Source organism: Epinephelus fuscoguttatus, linkage group LG6, assembly GCF_011397635.1.
Source record: "Epinephelus fuscoguttatus linkage group LG6, E.fuscoguttatus.final_Chr_v1".
NCBI classification, from domain to species: domain Eukaryota; kingdom Metazoa; phylum Chordata; class Actinopteri; order Perciformes; family Serranidae; genus Epinephelus; species Epinephelus fuscoguttatus.
In genome coordinates, this window is record NC_064757.1 from 7,119,217 (window position 1) to 7,134,580 (window position 15,364).

At 40.5% G+C, this 15,364-nt stretch overlaps 1 protein-coding gene across 2 annotated transcripts; it reads right to left on the reverse strand.

Moving 5' to 3' along the window:
* Nucleotides 1-683: 683 nt before the first annotated feature.
* On the reverse strand, nt 684-15,061 carry marveld2b (MARVEL domain containing 2b). Of its 2 annotated transcripts, none has more exons than XM_049579896.1 (7): nt 14,925-15,061; nt 9,590-10,787; nt 7,667-7,702; nt 7,392-7,570; nt 6,267-6,438; nt 5,352-5,402; nt 684-2,306 (listed from the first exon to the last, which is right to left on the reverse strand). In XM_049579896.1, exons 2-7 carry the CDS (start codon nt 10,763-10,765, stop codon nt 2,208-2,210), a joined length of 1,713 nt encoding a protein of 570 aa, XP_049435853.1. In that variant the 5' UTR covers nt 10,766-10,787; nt 14,925-15,061; the 3' UTR covers nt 684-2,207. The 2 variants fall into 2 exon arrangements, with proteins under 2 accessions (XP_049435853.1, XP_049435852.1); XM_049579895.1 differs by lacking the exon at nt 14,925-15,061 and adding an exon at nt 11,924-12,107.
* Between the last annotated feature and the right edge of the window lie 303 nt (nt 15,062-15,364).

The window sequence follows — 15,364 nt, forward strand, 5'->3', positions numbered from 1 at the left end:
GACAGTTGTTCACTGGCATGGAGCTAGAAATTGAGTTTTGCTGCAGCCAGGTTTATCCAGGTCTTTCTAGATTTAAAGAATATTCAGTGTTGCTGAGGTAAAAATTTCATTACATGATTAGGGAGGGGAGCCGCACCTCTTTATGTAACAAAGCTCCCTGGATTCTTACAGAGGGATTCAATTACTTACTGTACACTACCACGAATGCTGCAAATGATAGCCTACTTAAGTATCCAATGCATACACGCGTTTTGTCCATTTTGCTCTGTGGTTGCAATTATTGTGAACAATATTAGAGATTATAAAAAAGAAATAACATTTGGATCGTTATTCTTAAATAAGGCAAGAATCTGAACATGGTTTTCCAGAAAAAGATTGTTGTGGTTATAATTTCCTTAAGAAACCAGAATGCTCTTTAATAATTACCAACATACAGCTAATCAGACTGTATTCTTATATAGCTAACTATAGATCCAAACATTTATTTTATATACATTTGCTATGCATATTTTGTATTTCTAGCTGTACCAATTATAATAAAGAATAGATCAACAAGGATTTACAGTAAATAACTAGAATTACTGCCTCATGGTTGTATGCCTCTATGCAACCAGTCAAGCTGCAGTGCAGTTTACATCCATGTCTGTAAAAACATGGATGCTTCACACACATCTTACCCCCAGCAGCACAGAAGATCTATACAGTCAGAAGAGTTTTAAGGTGGACACCCAACATTAGTGTTACCAATTCAATATCTGATCAAAGGTATCCTCGTAACATAATGATGTCATAGTGAAGTTGTCTTTTGACCTTTTGCATATAAAATGTCATCTCTTCATCATTTTATCCTCTTAAACATTCCTGTGCAATTGTTCAACTTGGCTTATGATTTCTTCCAGTTTTGCCAAAAACATATGTTGTGAGGTCACAGCAACCTTTGACCTCCAAAATCTAATCAGTTCTTCCTTGAGTCCAAGTTGACGTTGCCAAATTTGAAAAAAAATCTCTTGCCTTTGGCCACGGCTATATTAATTATGAAAATATTATTTTTTTCTGATTGTACTTTTTTTAATAGTATTATTAACTTCACTGGCTCCCCTTAAGTATTCCCACTGCCCTGGACTAACTGAGCTTGGGCACCTGTTGGACTGAAACAGTGAACAGCAGATGTAACAGAAGTAAATCAAACAGGGCATTAGCTTCATGCTTAAAGTCAAACACTGGAAAAATACAAGTATTTAAAAGGGTGCTTCATTATTGGCATAAAGCAGCAGGACATACTTAATATCATACAAAACAATAATACACACAATGGAACATATCAATGTACAAATAAGAGATTACAACAGGAGTCACTTAAACTAATTACAAAACAGCCATCTATTATATATAGCCTACCACATTGTGATTTCAGTAACAGGGTGAGACAAAGTTTGTAGCTTTTCATAAATGTTCACATTGTATCTCACAGTTTGAAAAGACTACTGGATAGAAGACATGCAATGTAAAAAAACAATAATGGCAGCACATAATGAACATCATAGCAAGCAGCTAAACCTCTACAGTCTGATTTTCTAAAAAATAAACCAACCACAACAAACTGCTGTTGGCACCTCTGTGCGCTTAAGTAAAATAATAAACGTACTTATTTGAACCTAAAACATGATCTTTCCTTCTAAACTTAACCAAGTAGTTCTGTTGCCTAAAGTTCACCACAACCATTTCACATTAACCAAATGTGACAAAGTGTTTCAGCTGTGCATCACACAGAGATGCTGAAGGCCCTGTAAATCTCCATGAGACGGTGAGGCATATGAGAACAGGTTGGGCTTGCTGGATGTTATATACAATGAAGACCCTATCAATTATTTCTAGTTACACCTGACCCACTCCAGCTCTCGACAAGATTTTCAGGTCACATTTTTGATAAAGCTTCTTTTCTTAGCCTTTGGCTGCTGTATATAAGGACATTCCTACTGATTTATCTACTGATAAATGTTGTTTAAAGCTGTGAAAATGATCTTCTGTTTGTGATGACACCTAACAGCAGTAATGTTTTAATGTGATAATGGCATACAATCAGCAGTTGTGGTTTTACTAGTTCAGTACCCGCCTCCGTCCCTATACTCTGTTCTCTGTGCAACAGAGCAGCTTCTCTTATATAGCTGCAGACTCCATATGAATTCCAGGTGAGTTAATGAAAGTGTTTAGTTGCTGTTGTTGTACTCCTGAATCTTCTGTTTGATATGAGAGAGTTTGCTCTTTAGGTACTCACACCTCTCCCTTTTTTCCAAATATGTTGGGTCCTGGCAAGAAAAACAGAAATACATTAAATAAAATGTGTTACTTTCTTTCCTTTCCTATATATCAGAAACAGTCTCTGTGATAGTCAGAGAATATATAAGAAATTTCACTGGTGGGTTACTGTAATGAGAGCAGAGTGATACAACACAGTACAATACCTGTTTACTTCTTTACATAGTTTTCAGCAAACCAACATGAACAAACAAGGAAGGAAGAAGATTTTAGGTAATGGTGGTGACTTATTATTGTTACAGAAAGCCATGTAGAAGTCATATCAAAGTCAGAGGCTTACTGTTTGTACTAATTATAAAAGGGACACTGCACTGATTTAGTATTATACCAATTAAATTGGGGAGACTGAGAGACAGATAATCACAGTTAAAACTCCTCTGTAACATTCTAATATACTGATGTACATTTATTCATCACACCTGTGTGACAGGTTGCCGTATCTCAATTGTAATAAATTCTACTTCCTCTTCTCATAATGCACAAGAGGAGTAAACAACCAAACATCTCTGTGGGCTGATGACGGTAGGTTACATACTCAAAGTATGATTCACTGATGATGATAATGGCATGATAAACAGCATAATTCAAACACTAAGTAATGTAACCTGGTTTTGGTTGATGCAACTGGGACGGAAATTACCTAATAAGCTCCTACTTTCATTTCAAAAACTTTTGAGAGGATTACAAAGTGGTGACTAGTGTATATCATCCAACATCACGCATAACATCATGACTTGCTAGATAGCAAATGCTTATCAGTTGTGAAAATGTTCTTTTTATACCCAAGTATAATTACACAAATGTGAAAATGGTGGATGAAGTCGTTCCTATCCGTCTCATGTCAGTATTAATTCAAGTTCGACCTTTTCGAAAAATGAAGGCCAACATTCCATGAATCCCTTTGCTTTTTGTGCCCTGCCAGCTCCCTGCTGACAAGCAAGACCCCTTAACAAATCTGGCCTGGTGTGTGTGCCTAAACCTGACTTCATACTGTACTCTAGGGTTGTAACACAAGTTATTATCTGTATTCATTTGATGCTGAATACAGATAATCTTGGTCATTCACCTGTCATACACTGCATTCTGTTGATTTTGCACATCCGTACTTTGTACAACTGTTATTTGCACACAACCCTATTCATGTTCACAGTGTACATATTTTTTATATTACTATTATTATTGTTATTTGCATTCAGATTGTATATTTAATTGTTTATTGTTTATAGTATTTCCTTTTTGTATGTATGCTTCTAATTAGTCTATATTTTTTTAATATATTTTATATTCTTTGTTATGCACCAATACACCAAGCCAAATTCCTTGTATGTGAAAACCTACTAGGCAATAAAAACGATTCTGATTCTGATTGAATAACTGTATCCAAATCTGTATTCGGATTTACACCAGAAGTTGTTGGACAGCTTGAAATTGTCTAGACTGCTTTCATTTTCTACTGCCACTGATACTCATTATACCATATACCAGGGGTAGGCAACCTGTGGCTCCAAAGCTGCATGCGGCTCTTTAGACCCTCTACAGAAAATTATATGAAATGAATAACTGTTATTTTTTAATATTAAAATTTTCATATACTGTTGTTAATTGCCGAAAGTGATTCTTACATTCTTCAACTTTAAAAATGTGTAGCCTATACACTGATTTAAAACAATGGTTTAAGATCTTGCCAACTAAAATGAGCATCATACATCTTGCCTAGCGCCCTTTCCTCTAAAAACATCACTAGCAGTGACTACAGTAGTACTGAGTCTCCCTTGCTAGGCTAGCTGTGGATTCCAAATTCAAAAAGGGAAACGTCTCAAGGTAAAATAGAGAATTTAATAGTGTTTGCTTTTTATCGTTGAAAAGTTAAAGGTTCTCTAAGTCTTCCTAAGCTTAAGAAGTTTTTGTCACATACAGCAAACATCTCCTTACGATCTGCTAGCTACATGTCCTCTGAATATGCTGTGGAAAAGTCCAGTCTCTGTAGGCAGCCCAGGCTCCGCAAATGGCAACCAAAACATTTTGGTCCAGGCTGCACCAACCAGCCAGCACAAGACCAGCGAAAGCGAGCACACACACATGAACGCGGTGCCCATGTCTCACGGTCTCGTGCAAGCGTGCACACTTGAACGTGGTGCCCAGAGAGGCAGTTAGAGCTACAGGCTACAATGAGGCTAAAAGGCGAGCTAAATCCGTTGTGTTTGATAACATTGTTGAACATAAACAGAAGTGAAGTGTTTTTGTTGCCATTTGGAGCCTGGGCTGCCTACAGAGACCGGACTTTTTCACAGCATATTCAGAGGACATGTAGCTAGCGGATCGCGAGGAGATGTTTGCTGTATGCTTAGAAAGACTAAGAGAGCCTTTAAAGGCGCTGTATGTAAGAATGTGGCCAAAACGGTTACTGCACTCAAATTCAAAATACTGCCGCGAGTTGCGTCTGCCCCCCCTCCCCTACAGATTTGAGGTTGCTGGACAGCGACACGGTGGAGACTGATTTGTTTGCCCACGGACGGCTGCCTTGGCAGGGCCGTGTCACTGTGTCCGTGATCTTCAGTTTTCCAGTGGACCATTCGAGCAAGTCCAGCTTCTCTGCTGCTAACACTGCTGCCAGGATACAGCTGAGGAGGAGCCAGCTGCTAATGCTATGTACCGGGACACTGCTAACGCTGTTCTAAAACATAATAATGTGCTAAAACCTATTAATGAATGCACATTTCGATCTATTAGTAATGTTGATAGGCTAAATTCGTCCTAAAAGGCCGTGTTATCTTTAATATGAGGCTCAAATATGTTTTGTGGCAGTTTTCTTCTGCCAAAAATGACTCTTTTGATAGTAAAAGTTGCCAACCCCTTCCATATATAATAAGTAGCCTATGAGTTCGGCAGCTCACTCAGAATACAAAATAACAGTATTTTAACCATGTTCCATAAATCAATCGAAAAATACAGAATTGGACTCTCTGGCACAGAAACAGCCTCTCAGGGAGTAACAGTGGCTGAATCATAAATAACATTTTATGATGTATACTTACAGCTTTCTTCCTCTGATACTCCATTAGTATGCCATTGATCCGCTCCTTTTCCTGAAACAAAATGATATTGTTACTGGACATTGTTATATAGTGTGTGTGTGTGTGTGTGTGTGTGTGTGCGCGCGCGCGTGCCATGGACTATATTAAAAAAATAATGGACGTAGCCACTGTAACATCACCCATAGGTTTGTGGACTCCTGTTTTGAAGCCTTCAGTTTGGCATTTTTGCTGTCGCCATCTTGGATTTTTGGAGCCAGAAGTGACCATATTTGGACGAGTGTGTGGTGATAATCCAAATGTTAGCTGCTAGCTTGGGCGCATGCTGATTTATAGCTATGGTTAACTTTGAAAATGCTGATGCTAATTTTAAAACGTTAAAAACAAAAATTGCTTCCAGAAAAAACTGACTATCCAAGGCCTTAGAGGATCTTTTAGTACAACCAAATGCTACAACCTAAATGTTACAATTAACAATCATGAACTGAAAAAACACTGAAATAGTGACTACTACAGTGACTTGTTAAGAGACGGCACCCAAGCAGCCACACCTTTAATTATACATAACTTTGATGCCTTTCATAAGCCTTAATAAATTTAAATGGGTGAGTTATATAAAAATTCAACCCCTGATCAGCTGTCATGAGCAGGAAATTAGCCATCGAGACCAAAAACATGTTTTTTGTACCAGGCTGTAAACAGTTATTTCTGCTGTAAAGTTGGGCATTTTAACATGGGGGTCTATTGACTTTCTGTTGGAGCCAGCCTCAAATGGCCATTACTACAGGAACTGCAGTCTCTGGCACTTGCGCGTTGGCTTCATTTTTCAGTCCCGGAGGTTGCAGCTGTGTGTGTGTGGATGTGCATGTATGTGTGTGTGTGCGTATGTATTTGTGTAGAGAGGAGTGAGGGTTGTACCATTTGGCTGGAAGGCCGGGCGGAAAGGTTCTGCATCATCTCATCCATCTCTTCAAACTTCTTGGCCATGGCCTGAACCTCAGCGTGCAGCTCCTTGTACTCAGCATACTGGTCATTGAACACAGCCTTGTACTGGTCCCTCTCCTCCTCTGAGCGGATGCTGGGGTACTTCCTGTGGAAAGAGGACAGGAGACAATATATTTTCTTGGGCTTCTGTCTACATTCACACTACATCTGTATGTGAGAATGTGTCTCAGTCTCTTTGCACTAGTTCCTAAGGATGACAGTAAAAAAAATCAAACACAACTACTGGCATGATTACCACCATATGCCATATTCCTGTTTCCTGAATAAGGATCTTAGGATAGACTCACAACTTCCGTCTGCCTTAAAACAATAGTCAGGTGACCATACTCAAACAGTTGTTTGTAGTAATCATTCCTCCCATTTATACTGGACATTAAGATATTACTTCGTGAATAGGGTACAAATTCCACAGTCCATATATATATATATATATATATATATATATATGTATACTCCAAAAGCAAGTCAATACGATTTTTATGTCAGAACATCAACTAACACCACTGACCACTTGGTGAGTTTCATGGCTTTGAAAATGAACGTTTAGGGTGGTTTTAGGACAGGTTCACACATAGCCATAGGCAGCAGTGTTAAGCCAGGCAGGGGAAAGCCAAATACTCTTCGAAAATGAGCAATCATCACTATTTTGGTCTTAGCCACTCTATTTCATCATAAACAACCCAGAAATGGGGATTAAAGTGCAAAATACTGGATTTCTCCTTTAAAACAGTATCAACAGAAACCTGTGGACTATTTCAGTAAATATCATACAAACTGATAAAAGTCAGTATATTTGAACAGAAAAGTAATAACACGAACAAGACAGAATAATAAAAAATCTTGGATAGGGACTGTATCTTAATGTATCTGTATCTCTTAAAAATATTTTTGAGAACTTTCCTACCAGAATTCATTCATCACAGTATATGCATGACATTTATACATATTTAAGAAGCTGAACTTGAGCTTTCATATCCAGGGTGTCAGAGGACAGCAATACATTTTTTGGAAAACTGAGACTAACAGGGTAATACTCACGCCACATAGTCAGCTATAACGACAGGTTTGGGGATGTGTCCCGCTGGTATGTGACCTCTGAGGATCTCTGGCTCCAGCGTCCTTAGAGGAGCAGCTGCAGAGCTGTTAGCAGCATCCATGATGTCTGGCTGGACAGTGGGGAGAGGAGTCGGATCTGAAGCCCTGGAGCCTGGGCCCAGCTACAGCAGATAAACAGAATCACCTGTTTAGTTCATGTGCACTGTGTGCAATTCAGTGTCTGCTATAACACCGAGCAAGCAATCCTTGATACTTACTATGGACAGAGGGACTGATGATCCAATTGTTTTCATCTAGGTTTATGAGAGGAAGAGACAGGGAGGGATTCATTAGATATTTACAATTTCCAAAGTCTTATCAGGGTTTTCTCCTGGTGAAGCTGATTGAACACCTTCTTTTGTTTAGTTAAACACATCTTGGTTAAATTGCAGTTGAGAGAGAAAGCAGTCACATTGAACTAACTGTGTGTCAGGTCAAGTTTAGAAAGAGGCATTGTGGTGTAATGCTGTTGGTCAAACCTAGGCAAGATACCTGTTAAGCTGCAGACCACCGTTCGAGGCCAACAAACAACAAGTCTGAATGGATATTGTGTTTGTCAGCGAATAGTGCCACAAAAAGTGGTTGTTTTTACCTAGACATCGCTACTTTTCAGGCAGGGATTGTTCCCCGAAAACTGGGTATTTTCAGACAAAACAAGATCTTTTCCTGACCATAACCAAGTGATTTTGTGCCTAAACCTTACCACACATTAGCAACAGCATTGTTAAAGCCCAAAGTTTCAGTGTATCCACTACATAATAACATACAAATACAATGTATCCGTGGTTTGCAGAGATGTACAATGCCAAAATGTATTCTGGCTATTGGGTTGGGCATGAGATCCCTGGTCTAAACCAACAAGATGTTTACAGCTAGTGATCCAAATGATTTAATTTTGGACTTACATGACAAAATGTTTTCCTGGGCAAAAAACAGTGCTTGAATTGACAATTTCAACAAACAATGCCGCTTTGCTTTGCTCCGCTCCACTTCTCTACTGCAAATAAATAATGGACTTGAACGCTGGTTTTGCAATGCAAATATTTTATCAGTCTGGGCAGAAAATAAACATCTGTAAAATAAAATAAAAATACTTTTAAAGATACAATCTGCTCAAGTATTAAAAGTAGAAAGTAACATTTTTGATTTTTCCACGAAGGTTTGTATAAGGATGGAGTAACATGCAGTGCACTGAGGTCTAGGGCTGTGCTGAAAAGTTAGACATTTATGACACTGACATCAAAATTCAAACACTGTGCAGCATTCTTTTTTCCCCCATTGTCTATTTATTCTATTTAAACCTGGTATATCTATAAAGTTGCATATAAAGACTAGGCTACACTAATATTATCATGGAAGCAGATTCCAGCAGTGGCTACGTGTGATCCAAACATTTCCTATTACTCCAGAGCATTGTAACATCTAGTTGTAATCATTTCCAAAATTCACCTTTTTAATCTAACAAAATAATCTGCTTCATTTGTTGTGATAAGCTTTATAAAAACATTTTCACTGCGTTTAAAAAAAAAATCATTCTCTCCCGCTTGCCACTCAGAAAGGGAGGCATGCACTTATATTAACGGGGCACTCTAGCAGCAGTCTAACAGCACCATTAATCCATTCATTCATTGAAGAAAACTGATGTGATTAAAAAATATTAACTCCCTCAATCCAATGAATTATTTTAGTTAAACTGAGGATTTTGTATCAATATTTTTTTTTTCTTTTTAGGGTTACAACATCATAAAATATGACAAAGCAGAAAATCAACGTTTCACTCAAAAACCTAAACATAAGCTTTGAATGGAAAAAAGTACACTCAGCACAGCCCAGCTGAGGTCACAGATGGACAATCACCTTTTAAGGGATGTTTACAGTGTTCCCTCTAAGCTTATGTGCACTGACAGCAACTTCAGGTCTACTTTTCATGCCACTGCAGCAAATTATCCAACAGATAACTGTAGTACGTATTTGTAGTTAAAATGACTGTATTTTTGAAGTGGAGAGAGTATTAGTCAGGGTAAGGGCTGGGGTTAGGCATTTTTAGTGATGGTTAAATTTAGGGGGTAGGGAATGCCTTGTGTTTATGTGCTCAATGGAATACAAAAACGTGCTTGTATGTGTATGCGTGTGTTTCAAACCTCTTGTGCCAGCCCTTCCCTCCTCATCCTGGCTGCTTCGTGCCTCCACAGCTTCAGACACACTCCTGCACTAATGAAGTAGAGCACCATGTTGATGAAGAGGAAGACAATGGCTGCCGTTTGGCCGGCCTCAGTCCGACAAAATGCCCCATTAATTCCGTTATTGAAGATCGGCAGGTTGCACAGTCCTCCTCGAGTGGTGTCCCTCACATACACTATCCCTGCTGCTAAATAGAGCACCGCCAGGACAAGGTTGATGGAGCACTCTGTGAGAGGCCACCAGGAAGAGTCTAGAAGAATGGCTCTGTAGTATAAGGTCATTCCAAGAACCACCAGCATGACGGTCACTATCCATGCAAGGCCGGCCACCACCAGGACAAAAGGTGTCTTGGGGCCTGTGTAGTAACCACCCCCGGATCCATACGCACCAGCACCACCACCAAGCCCACCAAACAGCTGTGGCTGGGAGTATCCATACATATTGAACCACTCATTGTCCTTATGAACATAAGCACAGACGCAGGCGAATACAGCAGCTCCCAGCAGCAGCTGCACACAGCCCAGGATCCTCAGCAGGCCGGCCCAGGACTTCATGTAGGCATAGCGCTGATGGTACTCCTCCACCCGCTCATGGTAGGTCAAGGCTGACAGATTGGTGGGTACTGCAGATGCTGAGTCGAGGGCCTCAGCACCCAGCAGCAGTGCGTCTCGCTCCTTCTGAGAGGTGTAGCTGCCCCCAGAGCCACCATAGGGGTCCCGATAGGACCCTGGAAGGGACGGAGATGGGGGGGCGGAGTTGGGGGGTGAGCAGGGGACTCCTGCTGTGGTGTAGCATTTTTCACCCTTACTGCCACGGTTACTGCCACGGAAGAAGTCCTTGACAGAGTCAGGGATGAAGCGATGGACTGGCTTAATGTCCATAACGTCACTGTCGGGCTCCACTGGCTCACCATCGCTGGGGGGGGAAAAGGATTCATACCCAACAGCTGGCTGTTGAGGTAGAGGGGGAGGGGGAAGGGGGTCTAAGCTTACGGCAGGCAGTGTTCCGTGAAAGGACTCCGGTGGCGGAGGAAAATCCGAGTACTGCCATGAGGCGCCCACAGGTACCTGGTCATAGTGTGGGATCTCCCGCACCCGGTCAAACCTGGTGACAGAACCAACTCCTCCTGCAGACATCGGGACCAGGACTCTGTGCTCACTACAGAGAAAAACAGCACATTAAAACCATCTACTTTCAACAGATGGACCTACAGTGACATTACATGACAACTTAAGTTTACTAAAAGCTGTGTTTTCTAGCAGCAATATTTCTTTCTTGCAACAGCTTTTTTTGGGTTTCCATTACCAATTTCTTTTCATTTCATACGTTTATGTTACAATAATATTACATTTTATGTCTCTGCGGCTGCGCTGCTGATAGCTGTGGCTGGAGGCATTATGTTTTCAGGCTATTCGTCCATCCCATTCTCACGAACATGATATCTCAAGAAGGCCATGAGAAAATTTTATCAAATTTGGCACAAACGTCCACTTGGACTGAACAATGTACTGATTAGATTTTGGTGGTCATAGATCAAATGTCAAGGTCACTGTGGCCTCCTCTGTCTCATTCTTGTGAACATTACATCTAGGTCAAACCTTTGTTTGTTTTCAAATTTGGCACAAACATCGACATGAAGTCAACAATGGACTGATAAGATTTTGGTGATCAAGGATCACTGTGACCTCACAAAACATGTTTTTGGCCATAAGTTGATAATTCAAACACTAATTATGACAAAATCTCACAGAAATGTCTGATAGGATAAAATGCTTAAGTGATAAAATTTTATATCTAAAAGGTCAAAGGTCAGCTTCACTGTGGCATCATAATGTTCTGCAAAAACACTTTTCTGGCCAATAGTCAACGTCATATCTCAGGGGGGGAAGATGGGTGTGAAGCATCCATGTTTTCACAGACACAGATGAAAACTGTAAGTGCAACTTGAGTGGTTTGCAGAGGCATGCAACCAGAGGCAGTCATTTTAGTTGATAATGTCATGTGTTTATTTCTACTTGATATATTTAACATTTCACAAAAATAAAATTAATTTCTTGCAAAAAACCAAAAACATTTTACTGAACAAATGTCAGGATTTTTTCATAGAATAGAAAATGAGGGAGATTTAGGGTAAATGTTTGTATCTGATTGGCTATTCCTGTTAACTTCTTCCATACTGTATATATAAAGATTGGCATATCATTCTCCATTCACCTCCACTGTATTGGGGTGAAGGCAGAAGGGTGAAGGCGCTTCTGAAGGACAAACTGGAGCACATAGGGGTGGCTAATCACCTCACATCCTGGATCCTGGACTACCTCACGGACCAGCCGCAGTATGTCAGGACCCAGGATTGTGTATTGGACTTGGTTGTCTGCAGTACGGGGGCCCCGCAGGGGACGGTGCTGGCACTGTTTCTCTTCACCCTCTACACTGCAGACTTTTCATACGACACCCCCACCTGTCATCTGCAGAAGTTCTCTGACGACTCTGCCATCATTGGCCTCATCACAGATGGGGACAGCAGGGAGTACAGAGAACTGAACCAGGACTTTGTGGACTGGTGCCTGAGGAACCACCTTCAGATCAACGCGGGGAAAACCAAAGAGCTGGTGGTGGATTTCCGCAGGCGCAGACTCCTCCCTCCAACACCGGTGAACATCCAGGGAAAGGACATTGAGATGGTGACATCTTATAAGTACCTGGGTGTTCATCTTAACAATAAACTGGACTGGACTGATCACATAACAGCACTGTACAGGAAAGGCCAAAGCAGACTCTACCTGCTGAGGCGGCTCAGGCCTTTTGGAGTGCAGGGGGCGCTCCTGAAGACCTTCTTTGACACTGTGGTGGCATCAGCCATCTTTTACGGAGTGGTCTGCTGGGGCAGCAGCGTCTTGGCTGCAGATAGGAAGAGACTGGACAAGCTGATCAAGAAGGCCAGCTCTGTCGTGGGATGCTCTTTGGACTCTGTGCAGGTGGTGGGAGAAAGGAGGATGACAGCCAAGCTGTCATCTCTGAGGACTAATGACTCCCATCCTCTGCAGGAGGAGATAAAAGCTCTGGAGAGCTCCTTCAGCGATAGACTGATTCACCAAAAGTGTGCCTGCTGCTGTCAGGCTACATAACCAGCACTGCTCACAGTAGACTGCACCATGGACACTTTACTGACACTTTATGGACACTATGGACACTTTATGGACACTATGGACACTTTATGGACACCACAGCTGTCTGCTGTTTTGCACATACAATCACTTGCACTAGATGCGCTCCCTTTATCCACTGCTCATTTTCATTCACTGCTGCTCATTATTATCCACTTCCTATTATTTTCATTATTATTATTATTATTATCATTATTGTTATTGTTATTTATCGCCGACTCTTGGATTTTTGTACTTACTTGCATGCCTAGTTATTTAAGTTTTTTAAGTCTAATCTTTAATCTGACTCTTGTTCCTTGACTGCTGTAACACTGGAATTTCTCAATTATGGGATCAATAAAGGTCTATCTTATCTTATCTTATCTTATCTTATTAAATTTCTGCAGTTCAGGATTTCACAAAGGCACAAGTTAAAATTTCATCTTCACAGATACATAGACCTCCATAGCCAAAACATCCTGCCACCAAGCTTGTAAACTCTAAAAAAGTGAAACTGGTAAACCAGATTTCACTAGTACCAGTAAACACCCTCTGTAGGCACAGATGACCTTAAATTAGAGTTAAATCTGCGCCAGAGTCAGCTGGAATGTAGAAGGACTCAGTCTGAGCTACGATGACACACATTCACAAACTGCTGTTGCTGCAAAGTAAATCTTAAATATTCAACAGCGTTTCATGGGTGTGCAGATAAAGGTTTGTCTCTGCAGGTGATGAGTTATTGCCTCAGAAAATGGTGTCATGCAGTAATTTCTACCTTACTAAGTAATGATGCAACAGTGAAGAGATAATGGAGATGAGGAGAATGAATTTTCTATCCTATGACATTAAAAAAAAAAATCACAAAATCATCTTATTTGCATAGTATTTGTTTTGAACCAAAATTGCATTTAATTGTGTATATCCTTGTTTGTTAGCTGTCTGAAAATCAAAGAACCACACTGATGTGTTTATTTTAAAGATTTTTGACAATATCAGTGTCTTTAGATGGGGTGACACTCCAACATGGGTCTACTTTGAGGGCCCCTGTCTCCAAAATGAATGACCATTCTGGAAATCCAAACCAGTTTTTAAAATACTCTGACATACACTCACTGGCCACTGGGTTGTACCCCCTTTGGCCTTCAGAACTGACTCAATCCTTCATGGCATAGATTCAACAAAGTGCTGGAAACATTCCTCAGAGATTTTGGTCCATATTTACTTGATAGCATCACACAGTTGCTGCAGATTTGTCGGCTGCACATCTAACATGCAAATCTCCCGTTCCACCACATCCCAAAGATGCAATAGTGGATTGAGATCTGGGATTGTGGAGGCCACTGAGTACAGTGAACTCGTTGTCATGTTCAAGAAACCAGTCTGAGATGATTTGAGCTCTGACCTCTGGCATCAACAAGGCATTTTCACCCAGAGAACTGCCGCTGAGTGGATATTTTCTCTTTTTCTAACCATCCTCTGTAAACCCTAAAGACAGTCGTACATGAAAATCCCAGTAGATCAGCAGTTTCTGAAATATTCAGACTAGCCCATCTGGAAGCAACAACCATGCCATGTTCAAAGTCACTTAAATCACCTTTCTTCCCCATTCTGATGCTTGGTTTTAAATCCAGCAGGTCGTCTTGACCATGTCTACATGACTAAATGCATTGAGATGCTGCCACGTGACTGGCTGATAAACTTTTTGTGTTAACAAGCAGTTGAACAGGTGTTCTACCTAATTAAGTGGATGGTGAGTGTGGGTTAATATGGAGCAAAAATGGAAAGTGGGTGCTGTCAGAAAGTGACTGATGTCTAACAGAATGCCCCACTGTACATAATTATTAATAGAATAAGATTTTTTTTGACTGATTACTTTGATACTGCACACTGTTACCCTTAGACTAAAAATCAAAGTAAAAATGAATGTAAATATTAGTTTACATGAAGGGGTCACAAGCCAAGGAAGATAGGTCCCTAAGATCTCCTTGTCGGTGGTCTGATGAGTTAAATTTGAGCTCATTCAGTCTGCACATTCAATCTTAACAAAGGCAAACCCATGTCATTCAGCTTTTTAACACATTCAAATCTCTATTCCTGTCATTAAAAGCGAAAACGACACAACTAATTCGATATTTAGACGCTGACTTACCTGCTGATAGTTCTCCGTCTATTTTTCTCAGTGTAGCAGGTAGCAACATCCTGTCTGTCAACCGCCCTTTGTTCCCCACTCTCACGCTGATCTCAGGTCAGACATCACTACGAATTCCAGGCTAGCTTAGGTTAATTAGCTGGAGAGAAAACTGATCTCAGATCTCCGCCGCGGTGAAACTCACCTGGCCAGTCTGACCTGTCTCACGATGCGTTCAGTGTCTTCTCTCATATCCGACTTCTCTATTTCAGAATCTTAAAAACGGATTTCGTCCATGAAATTAATGTGTTAAGGCCTACTTCATATTTGGAACTACTAACCGTAGGCTACTCATTGGTGCCTTTGGTGCGAGCAATTTCTCGCTTATTTTTTCATTGTTGTTATTAGGCCTATTATTATTATTATTATTATTATGGTAGTAGTAGTAGTAGCCCTAGTAG

What these genes read in the sequence shown, in the direction of transcription:
- marveld2b (XM_049579896.1), bottom strand. Translation starts at nt 10,765, where the DNA reads ATGTCTGCAGGAGGAGTTGGTTCTGTCACCAGGTTTGACCGGGTGCGG. An exon ending in GGGAAGGGCTGGCACAAGAG is followed by an intron (nt 7,703 to 9,589) that starts GTTTGAAACACA and finishes TCATAAACCTAG; the next exon opens with ATGAAAACAATTGGATCATC. An exon ending in AGTATCAGAGGAAGAAAGCT is followed by an intron (nt 2,307 to 5,351) that starts GTAAGTATACAT and finishes TTTTCTTGCCAG; the next exon opens with GACCCAACATATTTGGAAAA.